The 15,559-nt window shown below is 62.8% G+C and overlaps 1 protein-coding gene across 1 annotated transcript in view; it reads left to right on the top strand.

Annotated features, from left to right (window-relative positions):
* MAN2B2 (mannosidase alpha class 2B member 2) overlaps nt 1–8,088 on the top strand; it is a 30,932-nt gene extending 22,844 nt beyond the window's left edge. The window contains exons 12-20 of the mRNA XM_059682947.1: nt 180–368; nt 1,055–1,307; nt 2,230–2,340; nt 2,414–2,606; nt 3,856–4,003; nt 5,492–5,594; nt 6,954–7,062; nt 7,305–7,335; nt 7,932–8,088. Of these exons, the coding sequence (XP_059538930.1) occupies nt 180–368; nt 1,055–1,307; nt 2,230–2,340; nt 2,414–2,606; nt 3,856–4,003; nt 5,492–5,594; nt 6,954–7,062; nt 7,305–7,335; nt 7,932–8,007 (1,213 nt within the window). The 3' untranslated portion in view covers nt 8,008–8,088. The remainder of the gene's footprint in view (nt 1–179; nt 369–1,054; nt 1,308–2,229; nt 2,341–2,413; nt 2,607–3,855; nt 4,004–5,491; nt 5,595–6,953; nt 7,063–7,304; nt 7,336–7,931) is intronic.
* The last annotated feature ends 7,471 nt before the right edge of the window (nt 8,089–15,559 follow it).

The raw sequence follows: 15,559 nt of genomic DNA, 5'->3' as shown, positions 1-15,559 counted from the left end.
GGCCTCGCGGACGCCTCCTCTTCCGCACTGTCCCCAAGCCACCCCAGAGTGGGTGCAGAGGCACTCATCCTCCCTTCGCGCCTGCAGAGAGGGGCGGCAGCCTGGCTCCAGCTCGTGAGGGCGATGCCGGGAGACGCTGCCCGCAGCAATAACCCTGCTCTCTTGGGCTGCTCTTGTAGACAGAGTAACCGGACGGTCCGCGTGACCCAGCAGTTCCTGGAGTACACCGTCAACGACAAGAATGACCTCCCCGTCTCTGACAACTATGTGTTTCTGCCTAACGGGCCTGCGGACCCCGCGTGGGAGGCGGTGAGCGTGGAGATGGTGCGCGGGCGCCTCCTGACGGAGATCCGGCAGTACTTCTACAGGTGCGCGGCCTCCGGCTGGGCCCGGCACACAGTAGGTGCACACGGGCGGGTGTTGGGGCCCACCTTTACCAGCTCCTGCTTGGCAGTTGCCGCTGGATGGAAGTCCGGTGCAGGAATGAACGGCTCCAGGCCAGGCTTTCTGGCTGCGTCTGCATGTGCTGTCACCTTGGCGGTGTCCGAGCGGAGCTGGGACAGGAACCCGCGGTGCCAGTGACTTGGCACAAGAGGAGTTCTTGTGTGTTCCCCGACAGAAGCCATCGGGCCTGGCCGGGCCCTGCGCCTTCAGGGAACCGGCGCCTCCCGTCCTGTCGCTGAGAAGGCACCCTGCCCACCCGCCCGCCTGCGGGAAGGAGGGGGAGAGAAGCACCTGCCCTGGCCCGTGTGGCTCAGTGGCTAGAGCGTCAGCCTGTGGACTGAAGGGTCCTGGGTTCGATTCCGGTCAAGGGCACGTGCCTGGGTTGTGGGCTCGACCCCCAGTAGGGGGTGTGCAGGAGGCAGCCAATCAATGATTCTCTCTCATCACTGATGTTTCTCTCTTTCTCCCTCTCCCTTCCTCTCTGAAATCAATAAAATATATTAGAAAAAAAAGAAAAGAAAAGAGAGAGAGGGCAGGAGAGGAGGGAGGAAGGAGGAAGGGGCATCCAGAGGCCCGGAGGCTGCATACCGATCCGGCTCTTGTCTTTCAGGACGCTGGAGGCCAAAGAGCACACCTACGCCATCTACTCCCGCCTGGCGCACGTGCCGCGGGGCTACCACCGGGAGCTGCTCTGCCACCGCCTGGAGCAGGAGCTGCGCGTGGGCCCCCTGGAGGTGAACCGCGAGGCCGTCCTGAGGACCAGCACCGGCCTGCAGAGCCTGCGGGTCCTGCACTCGGACAGCAACGCCTTCCAGATGCAGCGCAGGCTCCACCGGGACTACCCGGCCCACACCATCTCCCGGGTGCGCTGGCGAGGCCTGGGAGCCGGGGCCTCTGTGGGAGCCCCCCCTGCTGCCGGTGGGGGTGGAGCCCAGGCTGGGTCAACCCAGTGTCTGAACCGGGCTGCCACGCGCTGAGGACAGTCCCCGGGGGCCTCAGTTTCCCCTCCTGTAAGATGAGGGCTCGCAGGGCAGAGTTGGTCTGAGGGTTCCTGGGATGATGCATGTCCAGGGCTGACCGTGTCCGCGCTCTCAGCGGAACATGGCGGCCGCAGGGCCTCCAGTCAGACACCAGGTCCAGCGCCCACGCCTTCAGCTCCCAGCTGGTGGCCTTGGGCATGTGACTGATCTTCCCTGTGCCCGTGCCCTCTCCTCGCCCCCGGGCTGGGAGGGTCCCTGGGAGAATCAGGGAAGCGGGGTGCTGGGCACCTCGTGAGCCCGCAATGAGCCTTTGTTATTTCTCCTTCCACGGGATCCCCGCTCCGCTCTGCACTGCCTGCCCGAGTGTGTTCCCTGCATCTCTGTTTGCTGGTCCTCACCCTCTGTGGTCAGGCCCCCCACAGTCCAGCCTGTCACCCCGGGGGATTCTGCCCCATGGGAGCCAGAGGCATGGCCGTGTGGCTGCTGCTCAGATCACGGGCCCTTACGCCAGCACCCCTCGGCCCAGGGCCCTGGCGGGCCCGTGTCCCTCCCTCCCTGCAGCAGTTGTCCAGAGTGGGTCTTTGTGCCCCATCTACAGAAGGGGAAACTGAGGCTTGAGTGGGCTCAGGTCCCCAGCTCACAGGTCAGGAGGCAGGGGAGCCAGATGAGTCCCTCCCCCATGGCACCTCGAGCTGCTGCTGCGCCTGAGCTGGGGCTTGGCTGGGGTGGCCAGCGGGCTGTCCCTGACCAGGTGGCCTGCCTTGCCTTTGCCCGACGGCCCTCCTGGCCATGTCTGTGCCCACAGAATTACTACCCCATGGTGCAGTCGGCCTACATCGAGGACAGCAGGACCAGGCTGGTGCTGCTCTCTGAGCAGGCGCACGGCGTCTCCAGCCAGGGCGACGGAGAGGTGGAGGTAGGCGGGGCCCCGCGCTGCCCCCCACGGCAGCCCCGGTGCCGGGGGCCTGCCACCCAGCTCTCCCCTGCAGGTGCTGCTTCACCGGCGGCTGAGGAACAACTTGGACTTGTCCCAGATCTTCAACGTCACCCTGAAAGAAGCCTCCATTGTCCGCCCGGTGTTCTGGCTCCTGCTGGGACCCCTGTCCCTGACCACTCGCCTGCGCCCGCAGAGTGGGCTGGCCCTGCAGCACAGGCCCGTGGTGGTGCTGGGAAGGCTGCCTGGTAAGGGGGTGCCGAGACGGAGCCCGTCAGGCCAGCGAGAACCGGGGAGGGCGGGTGCCCTCGGGGCCTGGGCTGTGTGCGCCGTGAGGCCGAGTCCTCTCGTGAGGGATTCCTCGTGGGATGTGCCTTGGAGAGATGCGGTCACACAGGTCGGGATTCAGGGCAGACAGTGGGCGGGGCTGACGAGAGGGCCGGTGACCTGTGGGGTTAGGTAGTGTGACCCGCAAGCCGAGATGAGCCTGTGGGCCAGCTTTGAGGGATGTCTTAGGGTTCCCGTGTTTGATAGGAAAAGCGCCGATGGAGCAGCTGGAGGGGCAGAGGCTGGGAAGCTCAGGGCGGGAGGAGGAGCTGGGCAGCGGCCGCGGCAGGCGGGCGGCCGGGCAGCGCTGGGCTTCTCGGGAGCCACCTCTCCCAGGACTGCCCGGAGCTGCTGCCTGCCCCTCCAGGCCCAGTGTTCTTCCTGGCAGAGGCAGCCTTTCCCACGGAGGGCGGATGCCATGTCTGAGAAAGCTCCGAGGCCGCTCAGCTCCCTCCTCTGGCCTCACTCCAGTCTCTGGTGGCTGCAAGTGAGAGAAATCAAGGGAAGGGCAGGGGTGTAACGTGTACCGAGCTGGAACCTTCATGAGGCTGCTCCTCCCTCCTCCATCTTCTCCCACAAAGGAATGGAGACGCGACGTTGGGTCTCAAATGCTAAAGTCCCAGGGAAAGATTGTGATTGGCCCTATGGGATCACATGAGCCCAGCCTGGACCAGTCACTGTGGCCTGGAGTACAGCAGGGAGATGGCATTCCAGCTGCAGCCCAGAGTTGAAAGGAGCATTTCCCCAGAAAGATGAGGGGCTGAGGGGTCTTCAGAGCGGAGACCCGGGGTGACCAGACAAGGGGGGAGCTGGCTTCCCAGGCTTGACTAGAAAACAGGGCTCTGTGTGAGCGCGTCATCTGATCTGGATGCACCATGTGTCCCTCTGGGCCGTGGTCCCCCATCTGTAGCTGGCAATGGGTGCACCGGAGATTCAGGGTCCGCCCAGCTCTTAGATTCGTCATCTGAGCTGCTGGGCCTGTGGGAGGAGGGGCATTTGGGGGAAGGACTGGGGTGGGAGCCTGGGTGGACTCTGGACCGGCCGTGTAGGCTGCCCGGGGGGAAGCTGGGAGGTCGCTGTGCTGGGAGGGGCCGCGGCGGGGAGAGCTCCGCATGCAGGAGGAGGGGGTGGCCCCAGCCCTGCCCCTCGCTGTGTCCGTGGGCTGTGCAGAGGCCGACCCAGAGCGCCCTGCGGCCCGGCAGCCAGAGGCCGTGACGCTGCCCCCAAGCCTTCACCTGCAGACCCTCAGCATCCCCGGCTGGACCTACAGCTCCAACCACACAAAGCACCTGCAGAAGCTCCAGGAAGGTGAGGCAGGGTCCGGGGCCAGCCCCCTCCTCCCTCCCCTGCCAACCCGGCCCATCGCACCGCCGGGCAAGGGGCCTCCTCAGAGTGGTCATGGCTCAAGGTCACCTGGTCCCTTCACCTGCCAATGGGGCGGCTGAGGCCCACAGAGAAGCAGCGAGTGTCCAGGGACAGGGGGCCTGGACCCCGGCCCAGGACCTGCCCAGTGATTCTCCCTGCACCCCTCTAAGCCCGCCTCCATCTCCAGACCATTGGCCACATCCTGCCGGACCCAGGGCTGCGCTCCGGTCCTGCTTCCTCCAGGGACTCCCTTGGGGCCGCGAGCACCTGACTCCCGTCACCCTCCGCGAGAGCCCTGGCAGCCCGACTGTCCGGAACTTCCATTCATTGTGAACCCAACGTCTCCGGGCCGGGGCCTGGAGGAAGCGCAGTGACCGGTGCGGCGAGGTCTCTGCTCGCCGAGCTCCCGGTCTAGAGGGGGGAGCAGTCAGGTCACCAGGCAGCGATGACAGTGATCAGACGGAAGCCGGGGCTGGGCATCAGGGAGGGCTTCACGGTGGAGGCGAGACCTACCAGGAAGCGACTGGTCCTGCTGTCAACACTCCAGCTGCACCTCCTCTGCCCCTTTGCACTTGAGCAGCTCAAAGGCAGGTTGGCTGCGCCTCAGCCACCCTCGGGTCCTCACAGTCCCACCCAGGACCTGGCCCCCCACAAAGGAAAGTCTGTGGAGTTAAGAAGTGGCGACAGGCCAAGTAACATCCTTGTCCCTGAAAAAGTGTATGTGGGAGACCTGGGCTCAGGTCTGCATCCCAGAGGCTGCCTAACCCTGAACCCCAGCACCTTAGCACCCCCTTCCCACGGGCACGTGACCCCCTGTGAAGCAGGCTGTCATCCTCACCCTCCTCCTCACCCTCCCCACCTCATCGGGGGCCCGAAGCCTCACTCGGCTCAAGGCCCATCCCGAACCACTGCGCCAGGACCACGTAGAAGAAATTTTACAAACCTCCTGCCGCCGTAACCAAGGGCCCACCTGTCCCTGTGCCGACAGCACGCCCCCCCCACCTCCTGCGGCTGTATGTCTCCTGGGTCAGCAGCGAGCCCTTCTCGCTGTGGGACCGGGGACCTGCCGGGGAGGCCATGATGCACCATGGGCACCTCAGTCCTGGTGACAGGAAACACTCCCGTCTGGAGTGACAGGTCACCTCTGCTGGCTTTGCACTGGCCTCAGGCAGAGGAGGAGCGAATGCTCCTGAGATGGGAAGATCTGAGCACAGGGCCAGGAGGCCCACACGACGGGGGACGGAGGAGGGAGGACGGAGGAGCGGGCCTCTCCAGGAGTGGGCATCGCCGTGTGGCCCGGGCGAGGGACTGCCCCTCTCTGAGCCCGTGGAGGCCGTGCGGGCGCCTCCCAGGAGCCGGAGGACGTAAAGTGGAGTGAAGGGGAGGGGGGTGTCAAGTTCCGCACACAGCCCCCCTCCCTCCGTCCCTCAGGCTTCCCAAGGAAGGCCAAGCCCGACCTCCGCCGGGTCCTGCTGCGGCTCCACCACCTGTACGAGGTCCGGGAGCACCAGGTCCTGTCTCAGCCGGTGACCGTGGACCTGAAGGTGGGCGCGCCCCCCCCGCCCCCCCCGCCAGACCACCCTGTCCAGCCGCTTGGGGCGCTGGCCCAGGGAGTCACATTCCAGGTCACAGTCCCGACTCCGAAACCACTTTGGCAAAGAGGTGTGTCAGGTGCGCTCACAGCGGACCCGGTGTGGGCTCTGGGCCCCCCTCCCACCCCTCCTACCCCACCCGGTGCCCGGCCTGACCCCTTCTCCCCGGAAGGTAGTTCGTGACCCCTCCCCCCTCCCCGTTTTCTCTCTGTGCCTGGCGCTCCCTGTTCATCTGCTCCCAGAGTGCCTGCTCCTCCCTCTGATTTCGCTTTGGGGCATATCTGCTGCCTGTGTGCTCCTCGGGTCCTGTGGAACCCAGCACCCCACCCCAGGCCTGCCTCACGCGCCTCCGGACGCCCCCTTTTCCCAGCCTCACCACGTGGGGCAGGGTTCGTCTCCTTCCTCTCCCGCCCCCGGCCCACGGGCCCCTCGCAGGCCGACAGCAGGTCTAAGCCACGTGTGTTCAGGGCGCAGGGAAGACCAAGGTGGCACTTGGGCGTCGGTCGCCTGTGCTGCTGGTCCAGGCGGAGTGCCGAGGCCCTTGGGGGGCGATGGCCGGGCAGACGCCGTGCTGCTCCTCCGCGTGGATGGTGCTGGTGGGTGGCCCAGAGGGTTCTCAGGGAGGACGGTGCACGGTTGCCAGGGTGGCTGCCAGCGAGGGCGCCTGGAGCAGGCCAGGCGTTTCTCACCAGCGGAGCGCGGCTGGGCTGTGCTGCCCTCGGTCACTCAGTCCTCCAGGCTGTCCTCAGCACGCCAGCTCCTTTTCGTCCTGCTGTCACCTGTGGTCACAGCCGGTCGGGCCTCACCAGCAGGTGTAAAGACCAAAGTGGGGTCGCAGTACCCGGGCCTGGTCGCCCGTGCGTGTCCCGTCCATCAGCCAGGGCAGCTGGCCCAGAACCCCGCCCTCCGGTCAGCCGCTGTCCCTGAATGCCGATGGCCACTCGGGCCCCTGCCTCCCTGCGTGGGTGGCTGGGCTGAGCTACTTGGCTAAGGGGGTGGGTGACTGGCTGGCCTCCTCCAGGGGCCGGGCCTGGTGCCGCCTGAGCACCGCTGGGCAGGAGGGGGCTCGATGTGGGAGGAGCTGCTCTGAGCGCCAGCCACCTCGTGGGCACCCCCATCCAGCCGGGCAGCTGGGAAGCAGGGCCTCCTGGCCTCAGTTTCCTCACCTGTGAAGTGGGCTCCCGCCAGTAGCTTTGCTGTGAGAATGGAATGAGGGAGGCGTGTTGGGCCCTGGGTGGCCCCCCGCAGCTGTGTCCTCTGCTCAGCCCTGGAGCCCGGCGGCTCACCCTCCCCGTGCTGCGTTCCCTGCAGGCCGTGCTGCGGGGGCTGGGCACGCTGGTGGCCGTGGAGGAGCGCTCGCTCACGGGGACCTGGAGTGTGAACTCGCTGCGGCGCTGGAGGTGGAGGACACACAACAAAGGTTTGGGAGCCCCTGGTTTGGGTGCTGCCCGGCTGCCCCGCGCTGCCCCTTCAGGCTGTGTGACCTTGAGCAGGCTGCTCGCCCTCTCTGATTCTGCAGCCGCCCTGAACTACCATAGCAGTTAGGAGAGGCTTTGGGCCAGTGCCTGCCTGCCAGGGCTCCACGCAGGTGTGCGCGTGTGCGAGTGCGTGTGCGTGTGCGAGTGCGTGTGAGTGCAGGCCACGCCACCTGTCCGTGCCCAGGTGAGACCCACGCTCGCCGGCGGCCCCCAGGGTCTGAGTGTGCCAGGCTGTGCCTCGCTCTGCACACACCACTGTGGCCCCGCCAACCACAGGCTGCTTCCCGCCGCCCAGGCTTTGCGCACGCTGTTCCCTCCGCTGGAACGCGCCTGGCCCGCCATCCGGCCTGTCCTGCCCGGGCCAGGCAGGGGCAGAGTGACGCCTCTCGGTCCACCGCACCAGCACTGTGGCGGGGGCGGGGGCAGGGGGCCGTTCAGTCATTGGGGGGGCGGTGAATGGGTGGATCATGCATGGGTGGGTGCAGGAGGGAGGTGGGTGAACAGTATGAGCCCAAACCCCAGCACATGACTTTGGGGGGCCAGTGAACTAAAGGGCGGGCCCCCCAACGGCCTCAGTGAGAAGCCCCTTAGGTCCTGAGGCCTCGCGGGACCAGGACCAGCCTCCTCTGCCGGCCCAGTGCTCGGGGAAGGGCAGAAATGCGGCAGAAATCCTCTGGGGTGCAGGCCCCGGCCGTGGGTCCTGGCAGGAGGGGCAGCCACACCCTGTGGTGTTGGGGGTCCCGGGAACAGGGGCTCCGGGTGGAGGGCTGGGCTGACCACCTCTGCCCCCGCCAGGCGGCTCCCGGCCCAGCGCCCGGCACGGCCCCGTCATCACCATCGGCCCCAAGGAGATCCGGACCTTCTTTGTCCACTTCCAGAGGCCGTGAGCGCTCGGCCGAGGCCGGGGCCCAGGGCTTCCGGACCCGGGAGACCACAGGGCCCGACTCGGCCCAGCAGCGAGGACGGACGGGAGGACAGCTGCCGTCTGGTCGGCTGACGCAGGAAACGGACAGGCTGGGTTCCTATTTTTTGAAATAAAAGCTGCATCATAAGGACCCGTTTCTTCTCCTCGGCCTCTGGCGCCAGCCCCTCCTCCCCTGCCGCCCGGCGATGTCCTCACGCACCCACAGCTCCTCGTTCATTCGCGAAAGTCAAAGACAGGAAGCCGGGCCAGGCAGAGTGCGAAGCCACAGTGACACCAGCGCACCCGCCGCGCAGGCCCTGTGGGTCTCATGAGGCCGCCAGTGGCTCTGCCGTGTGAGGGTGACACGGGTGTGGCGGCTGGGACATGGGGGACAGGAGGCCTTAGAGCCGTGGGTGCACGGGGCTCAGCTTCTGGGTCAGGAGGGCCGCGGAGAACGTCCCCCCGGGCAGGGCTGTGAGCTGTAGAAAGACGCAGACGGGAGTCCGGGACACCCCGCCGACACCCTGACACCCACCGACTCGTCACCTCGCCTCTTCCAGGCTCCAGGTCCTCCCCCCGCTCAGTGTCATCCCCGATCGTCTGGCTCTTCCCACCAGATGTGTGTGTCCCCAGATGAGCACACCTAGGCGCTGTCAGTATTTATTACGTGACTACAAGCTTGGGGGGGGGGGGGGGAGATATTCCATGATTTTCCTTCAGGAGAAGAATGAAGGCAGGAAGATGGGAGTCACCCCGTCCTCTTCATGGTCTGTGCCCCTGCCCCACCCACATGTACCCACACATGCTTGCGTGTGTAGGCATGCACACACATATGCTCACACACATGCACTCTGGAACGCAGCCCTCCCGCCTCTGTCTCTAACAGTTCTGTGCCCGCAGCACCTAGAATGCTGCCTGGTACTAGGAGACTCTCGGAGAAAATATTTTTCCAACAAATGAAGGAGACCAAGCATCTGATTGGATTTCCGGCTCCGATGCGCACTAGGAAGCCCCTGAATTTATCCTAATCTCAGTTTTCTGTCCTGTAAAAATGGAGATAACGATCCTCATGCCTGTCTTATGTGCGTGTGAGGGTTCCCGGAGGAAACATGCTCATTGCTTAGACCAGCACCTGACATGGAGTATGAGCTGTTCTGGTGGTGATAGCAGTGGTGGTGGTGGTGTGATGGGGATGGTATTGTTATTGGTGGTGATGGTGTGGTGGTGGTAATAATGGTGGTGATGGTCATGGTGCTGTGCTGGCAATGGTAATGGTGTTGACAGTAGTGGTGATGGTGGTGGTGAGATGGTGATGTGATGGTGACAGTAATGATGGTGATGGTGGTTTGGTGGTGGTGATGGTGTTGCCGTTGGTGGTGATGGTGTGGTGTGATGGTATGGTGTTGTTGTTGGTGGTGATGGTGTTGTCATTGGTGGTGATGGTAATGGTGTTGTTGGTGATGGTGTGGTAATGGTTGTTGGTGGTGGTGATGGTGGTGGTGGTGATGGTGTGGTAATGGTGATGATATTGGTGATGGTGTGGTAATGGTTGTTGGTGGTGATGATGGTGGTGGTGGTGGTGGTATGGTAATGGTGTTGGTGGTGGTGGTGATGGTATGGTAATGGTGATGATATTGATGATGGTGTGGTAACGGTGTTGTTGGTGTGGTAATGGTGGTGGTGTTGGTGGTGATGGTGTGGTAATGGTGTTGTTGTTGTTAGTGGTGGTGGTGGTGGTGTGGTAATGGTGTTGGTGGTGATGGTGATGATGTTGTTAGTGGTAATGGTAATGATATTAGTGATGGTGTGGTAATGGTATTGTTGGTGGTGATGGTGTTGCTGTTGGTGGTGATGTTGTTGGTGGTGGTGATGATATTGGTGATGGTGTGGTAATGGTGTTGGTGGTGGTGGTGATGGTGTGGTAATGGTATTGTTGGTGGTGATGGTGTGGTAATGGTGGTGGTGTTGGTGGTGGTGTGGTAATGGTGTTGTTGGTGGTGATGGTGTGGTAATGGTGATGATATTGGTGATGGTGTGGTAATGGTGGTGGTGGTGGTGATGGTGTGGTAATGGTGTTGTTAGTGGTGATGGTGTGGTAATGGTGGTGTTGTTGGTGGTGATGGTGTGGTAATGGTGATGATATTGGTGATGGTGTGGTAATGGTATTGGTGGTGATGGTGTGGTAATGGTGGTGTTGGTGGTGATGGTGTGGTAATGGTGTTGGTGGTGATGGTGTGGTGATGGTGGTGGTGGTGGTGATGGTGTGGTAATGGTGGTGGTGTTGGTGGTGATGGTGTGGTGGTGGACACTGATACACCAGCGAAGGGGAGAGTGAGCCTGGTTACTGCTCTCCCTCCAGGGAAGCTGCCACATTGAAGCCTTCGACACCCTCTCTTCTAGCTGATGTTCACCCAGCCTGGGAAGAGCCCCATGGGACCTTGTGCCCGTCCCTCACTGGGAAAACAAGGGGGCAGACGGGGACATTGCTCAGCCCACATGGGATCACCGTCACTCAGTACCATGCCCTCAGCCCCCACGGTGTGCAGCACCCGGCTGGTCCTTCAGACTCAGCGCAGACCTCTCCTCGGAGAAGCCTCTGTCCTGGCCTGTCCGGTCACGTGGCCCTGCTCTGCCTGCCCGTGCACCCGTGTGCTTATGTGGACGAAGGCTTGCAGCTCTGCCTGCTTCCCGCCTCCCCGTGGGCTGCACGGCTCAGGTTCCCACTGGGTTGTCCTGCTGCCTCTGGCAGCCCGAGCGTCTGCCCTGAGTCTGGCCTCAGTCTGGGCAGCAAGTTGCTTTTGTGCTGCTGGGCTCTGCTAAGCTCCTCCCAGGGGAGTGCAAGTCTTTGAGGGCCAGGCCTATTCCTCTCTGCCTGCAGGGCCCGCGCAGGGCGTGGCGCCAGGGAAGTGCTCTGCAGCTGTTTGTTGAATGAATGAGTGAGTGAGTGAGTGAATGAGTGAATGAATGGGTGAGTGAGTGCAGGGCAGGCTCCAAGGTGAGGCCCTGCGGAAAGGACCTCACATCCGCATTGACTGCCTATGTCGAGGGGCTATTTGCAAGGACCCCACTCTGCAGGGCTGACCCGGGTCCCGTGGCTGTCGGGCTGACCTGGAAGCGGTCAGGCCGGTGGACAGGCCTTGGTCCGGTTCCTGGGTGCTGGCCAGAGTGCCGGGAAGGCTCAGGCTCATGCTGAGAAGTCTGCCAGGCCGCCGGCAGCTTCGAAATGCCCAAGTCCAGGTGCCCCGTGGAGCTGGCGGCAGAGAGGTGGCCGCGGACGACGCGTGGGGGCAGGTGAACACGTTTGGATGAGAAAAGGCCAAAGCCTCTAACAGCCGGGGAGCTTGGCTGTAACATTCCAGCATGTTCTGTTGATTTATGGCTGTTGCTAGGTAACCGAGTACACTGAGGCGGGTGTGATTGGAAAGCTGCGTGCAGCTCTCGACCAAAGAGTCACAGAAAGAGAAAACCATTAAGCTGGGGGGCTGGGGAGGGTGTGGGTGCAGCCCAGAGGAGGGGCGCTGTTAGAGGCAATTAGAGGAAGCGGAGTTCCCCCCCGCCCCCCGCCCCCGAGTTTGCTGTCCTCAGGGTGTAGTCCTGCCTCCCCCGAGAGCCCGCTGCTGCTCGTGCGGCTCCTCCCTCAGAAAGACACCAGCGTGAGCCGATGCTTTATTCTGCAGAAAACTGATTAGCACGTGGCAGGTTTCTCACACAGTGCGTGACGTAGGCGTGTGTAAGCTTGATGGGCAGGACTCATTGTCTTCATTTCCCTGACAAATGGCTCCGCCTCCCCCCAGCACCATTCATTGGCTGAACACATATGGATACCCACTGCGTGCCCCCGGGATTCAAGTGTGAACAAGACAGACATCCCTCCACCCCACAGAGCTGGCATTCAGACTGGGGGAGACAGACCCTCAATAATAGTCATCATTAAGAAGCAGTTCTATCTTATGTTAAATAGCAACAAGAAGAAGCAAAGCCGAGGTGAGGGGCCGGGAGGAGGGGGTGGAGGGGGCTTGCTGCGATTATGGATAGAGGTTCCCGATTAGCCTCATCAAGAAGGTGACATTCGAGCGAAGTCTTGAATAAGGGGGCACCGGGCCTTGCAGGTGTCTACGGGAAGAGCAGTCTGGGCGGAGGCTAATCTCGGCTGTGCAAAGGCCCTGGGGCGACCTGGGGAAACAGCAGGGAGGCCAGTGCGGACAGTGAGAGCGCCGGGGGCAGTGGGAGGTAGAAGCAGGTCGTGTATGGTCCTCAGGCCGGGGGGAGCACATGATGGCAGGGAAAGGGGGCACTTGGTGGAGAGGGGAGGCCACCAATCGCTGGGCGGTTCTGTGCCAGGGGCTGTGTGCTCACCCTTCTAGTCCATGGACGGCAGGCTGAGCCCCAAGGGGGCGAGGGGGCGGCGAGCTGGCCCAGGTGCGATGTTGCTGAGTGGCTGAGCTGGATTCAGGTCTTTACCTGCCAGCTCCTTACCTGTGGGCAGTACCACACAGGGCGGGACACGTAGGGACTCAGGGTGACAGGGGGGCCTGGGCACCGGGGCAGACAGCTCAGGCCCGATGCCGGCTCCTCTCTGAGCTTCCCTGTGTGAGCTGGGACCAGCGACTTCGTCTCCATGCCGCCATGTCTCCCCACCCCCCCCCCACCCCCCCCCCGTCTATGAAACAAAGGCAGCAATAGCTGCCTCGTCCAAGAAGCCAGTCAGTCCAGCGCTGGGCACCGGCACTCACCCAGGACGCTCCTCCCATCTGCATGCGTCTCTGAGCAAGCGTGCGCCGCCCTGTGCAGCTCTGAGGGTTTGGGGTGACGGTTTGTGTGGGGCGCGGCTACAGCCTTTGGGCAGGTTCAAGCCTTGGACTGAGGAGAGGGCACAGTCCTCTCGTGGCCACGGGCAAGTCCCAGCTGGAGGGCAGGGCCCTCCCAGCACAATCATAGCCAACAGCTGTAGTTGTGAGCTTGACCCTGTGGTCCGAACACATGGCCCCACGGGCCTGTGTGCTAGAGTTCGGGTGCATGTAGTTAAGTGAGGTTGAAACCCACGAGAATGCTGTAAACATCTTGATCACTCTCCTGCTTTGCCTCGTGGCATCTGCTACAAAATAAAGACACGGCTTGTGGGCGCCGGCGCTGTCTCCTCATCAGGGAGCAGCGTCCCACCGAGACCCAGCTTCCATTGTCTTGTCTGTCTTTTCTAAGCCCTTCACCGCCCCCACTCGGGGTCACGGAACCAGGCTGAGCTGGCATGAGCATGCCATGGCTGTGCCCACTCCCCACAGGTTTTCAGGGTGATGGTTTGTGGGTGACAGTTTGTAAGGTGATAGTTTGTGGGGTGACAGTTTGAAGGTTGATGGTTTGGGGGTGATGATTTGTGGGGTGATGGTTTGTGGGTGACAGTTTGTAGGTGATGGTTTGTGGGGTGACAGTTTATGGGGTGATGGTTTGCGGGTGACGGTTTGTGGGGTGATGCTTTGTGGGGTGACAGTTTATGGGGTGACGGTTTTGCGGGGTGACGGTTTATGGGGTGATGGTTTGCGGGGTGATGGTTTATGGGGTGATGCTTTACAGGGTGACAGTTTATGGGGTGACGGCTTGCGGAGTGACGGTTTATGGGGTGACGGCTTGCAGGGTGACGGTTTATGGGGTGATGGTTTGCAGGGTGATGCTTTGCAGGGTGACTGTTTGCAGGGTGATGATTTGCGGGGTGATGGTTTGTGGGCTGACGGTTTGCGGGGTGATGCTTTGTGGGGTGACAGTTTATGGGGTGATGGTTTGCGGGGTGACGGTTTATGGGGTGATGGTTTGCGGGGTGATGCTTTGCAGGGTGATGGTTTGCAGGGTGATGATTTGCGGGGTGATGGTTTGTGGGCTGACGGTTTGTGGGGTGACGGTTTGCGGGGTGATGGTTTGTGGGTGAGTTTGTCAGTGATGGTTTGTGGGGTGACAGTTTATGGGGTGACGGTTTGTGGGGTGACGGTTTGTGGGTGATGGTTTGCGGGGCTACGGTTTATAGGGTGACGGTTTATGGGGTGACAGTTTGCGGGGTGACGAATCTGGAGGCAGGCCGAGGTCCCACCGCCCGCACCTGGTTCCCTGTGCCCGTTCTGTGCTCCCACAGCCCCGAGTTCCTTTGGGACCTTGAGGGCAGGAATGTGTGGTATTCTTTGGTTTCTGCCCATGCCCACTGCAGGCCTGACACTCACGGGTGATCAATAACCTCTCATTAAATTAATGAATGCAGAATAAGTGCTGTTAAGGACTCAGGGATGACCTCAACCACTGAAGTAATCGAGGAGGGCTGCATGCAGAAGAGGCATGCGGAGGCTGGGAACAGCCAGGGGGAAGAAGAGTGCCATGTCCTGGAGGAGGCTGGGAGGTTACTTTCGCCGTGGCCCCCCTTATAGATGGAGGTCCCCCCTTTATCTGCTGAACTTCTGGGCGCCTGTCCTGGGGAGGCTTGGGACCTCCTTCCCCCGCCGTCGCCAGGCCCAGGAGGGACCCCGGCCTCTGGGCCTCTCCCAGGGCTGGGCCGCTGGACGGAGAGCTGATGAGCGGAGGCTGGGTGCTCGGCCGGCCGTGCTGTGAATTATTGATCACCAGAGGGCACTGTGTAGGCAAGGTCACTTCCCGCCCAGGCTGAGCTGCTCGGTCGCGCTAATTGCCTGTTTTCCAAATTTCCCTCGGGCTGGGCCGGGGCGGGGCAGTCGCTCTGCGCCCCTTGGTTCTGCCAGAAGGCGGTCTAGGGGTGAGAAAGGGCTGCGTCCTTGCTCTTCGGTGGTAAGTTGGCGAGCCCTGGATGGGCGGGAGCAGGTGCTTGCTACAGGCCCTCCTGTCCCACCGCACGGCAAAGGCTTTGCGCATCCCCAGCCCCCAGACTTGACTGACTCGTGTGAGGGGTGGGCCGGCAGGACCCGAGAATGAGCGGCAAGTCACGCCCCGTGAGCGCCGGCCCGTGCCAGGCTCCCGCGGCCATCTCCCTGGTCCTCGCCGAGACCTTCGTAAAACAGCACAGCACGCGGGAGTGGGGCAGCGGAGGGACAGACCCTCAGAGGAAACTGTCAACGCCGGCTGCCTGGACTCTCCGAGCCTCGCTGACCAGAGCGTCGGGCGGGGCCTGGAAGGAGAGGGAGGTGGGAGGAGGAGGGGTGTCTGAGTGTGGATCAGTGACTCAACTGTTTAAAATCTAGCTGCTGGGCGCCCGGCCAAGACAGAATAATGGGGCCGATTTACCTTCCGCCCCAAAAGGATAAACAAACGGGAAGGACACAAAACAGCCGTTTCTAAGAGCGTGGCCAGCAGGCGGGGAAGGACAGTGGTCAGGGATGCGAGCAGACAGGGGGCTCAGATGGCTCCCGCTTCTGCCCTGGGAGGTTCCCAGCCAAGCTGCCGGGAGAGGCTGTCCACGCTGAGCCGAGCCGGCGGGATCCGCAGGGAGGGGATGAGCCCAGAGGTGGGGAGCCCCAGGCGGTGGAGGCACAGGCTGAACCCTGGGAGGAGAGGGCGGTGGGGAGGTCAGCTTGGCACCGGCCCACACA

The sequence above is a fragment of the Myotis daubentonii genome, chromosome 1 (genome assembly GCF_963259705.1).
Source record: "Myotis daubentonii chromosome 1, mMyoDau2.1, whole genome shotgun sequence".
Taxonomy (NCBI): Eukaryota; Metazoa; Chordata; class Mammalia; order Chiroptera; family Vespertilionidae; genus Myotis; species Myotis daubentonii.
This window is presented reverse-complemented; position numbering and strand designations above follow the sequence as displayed.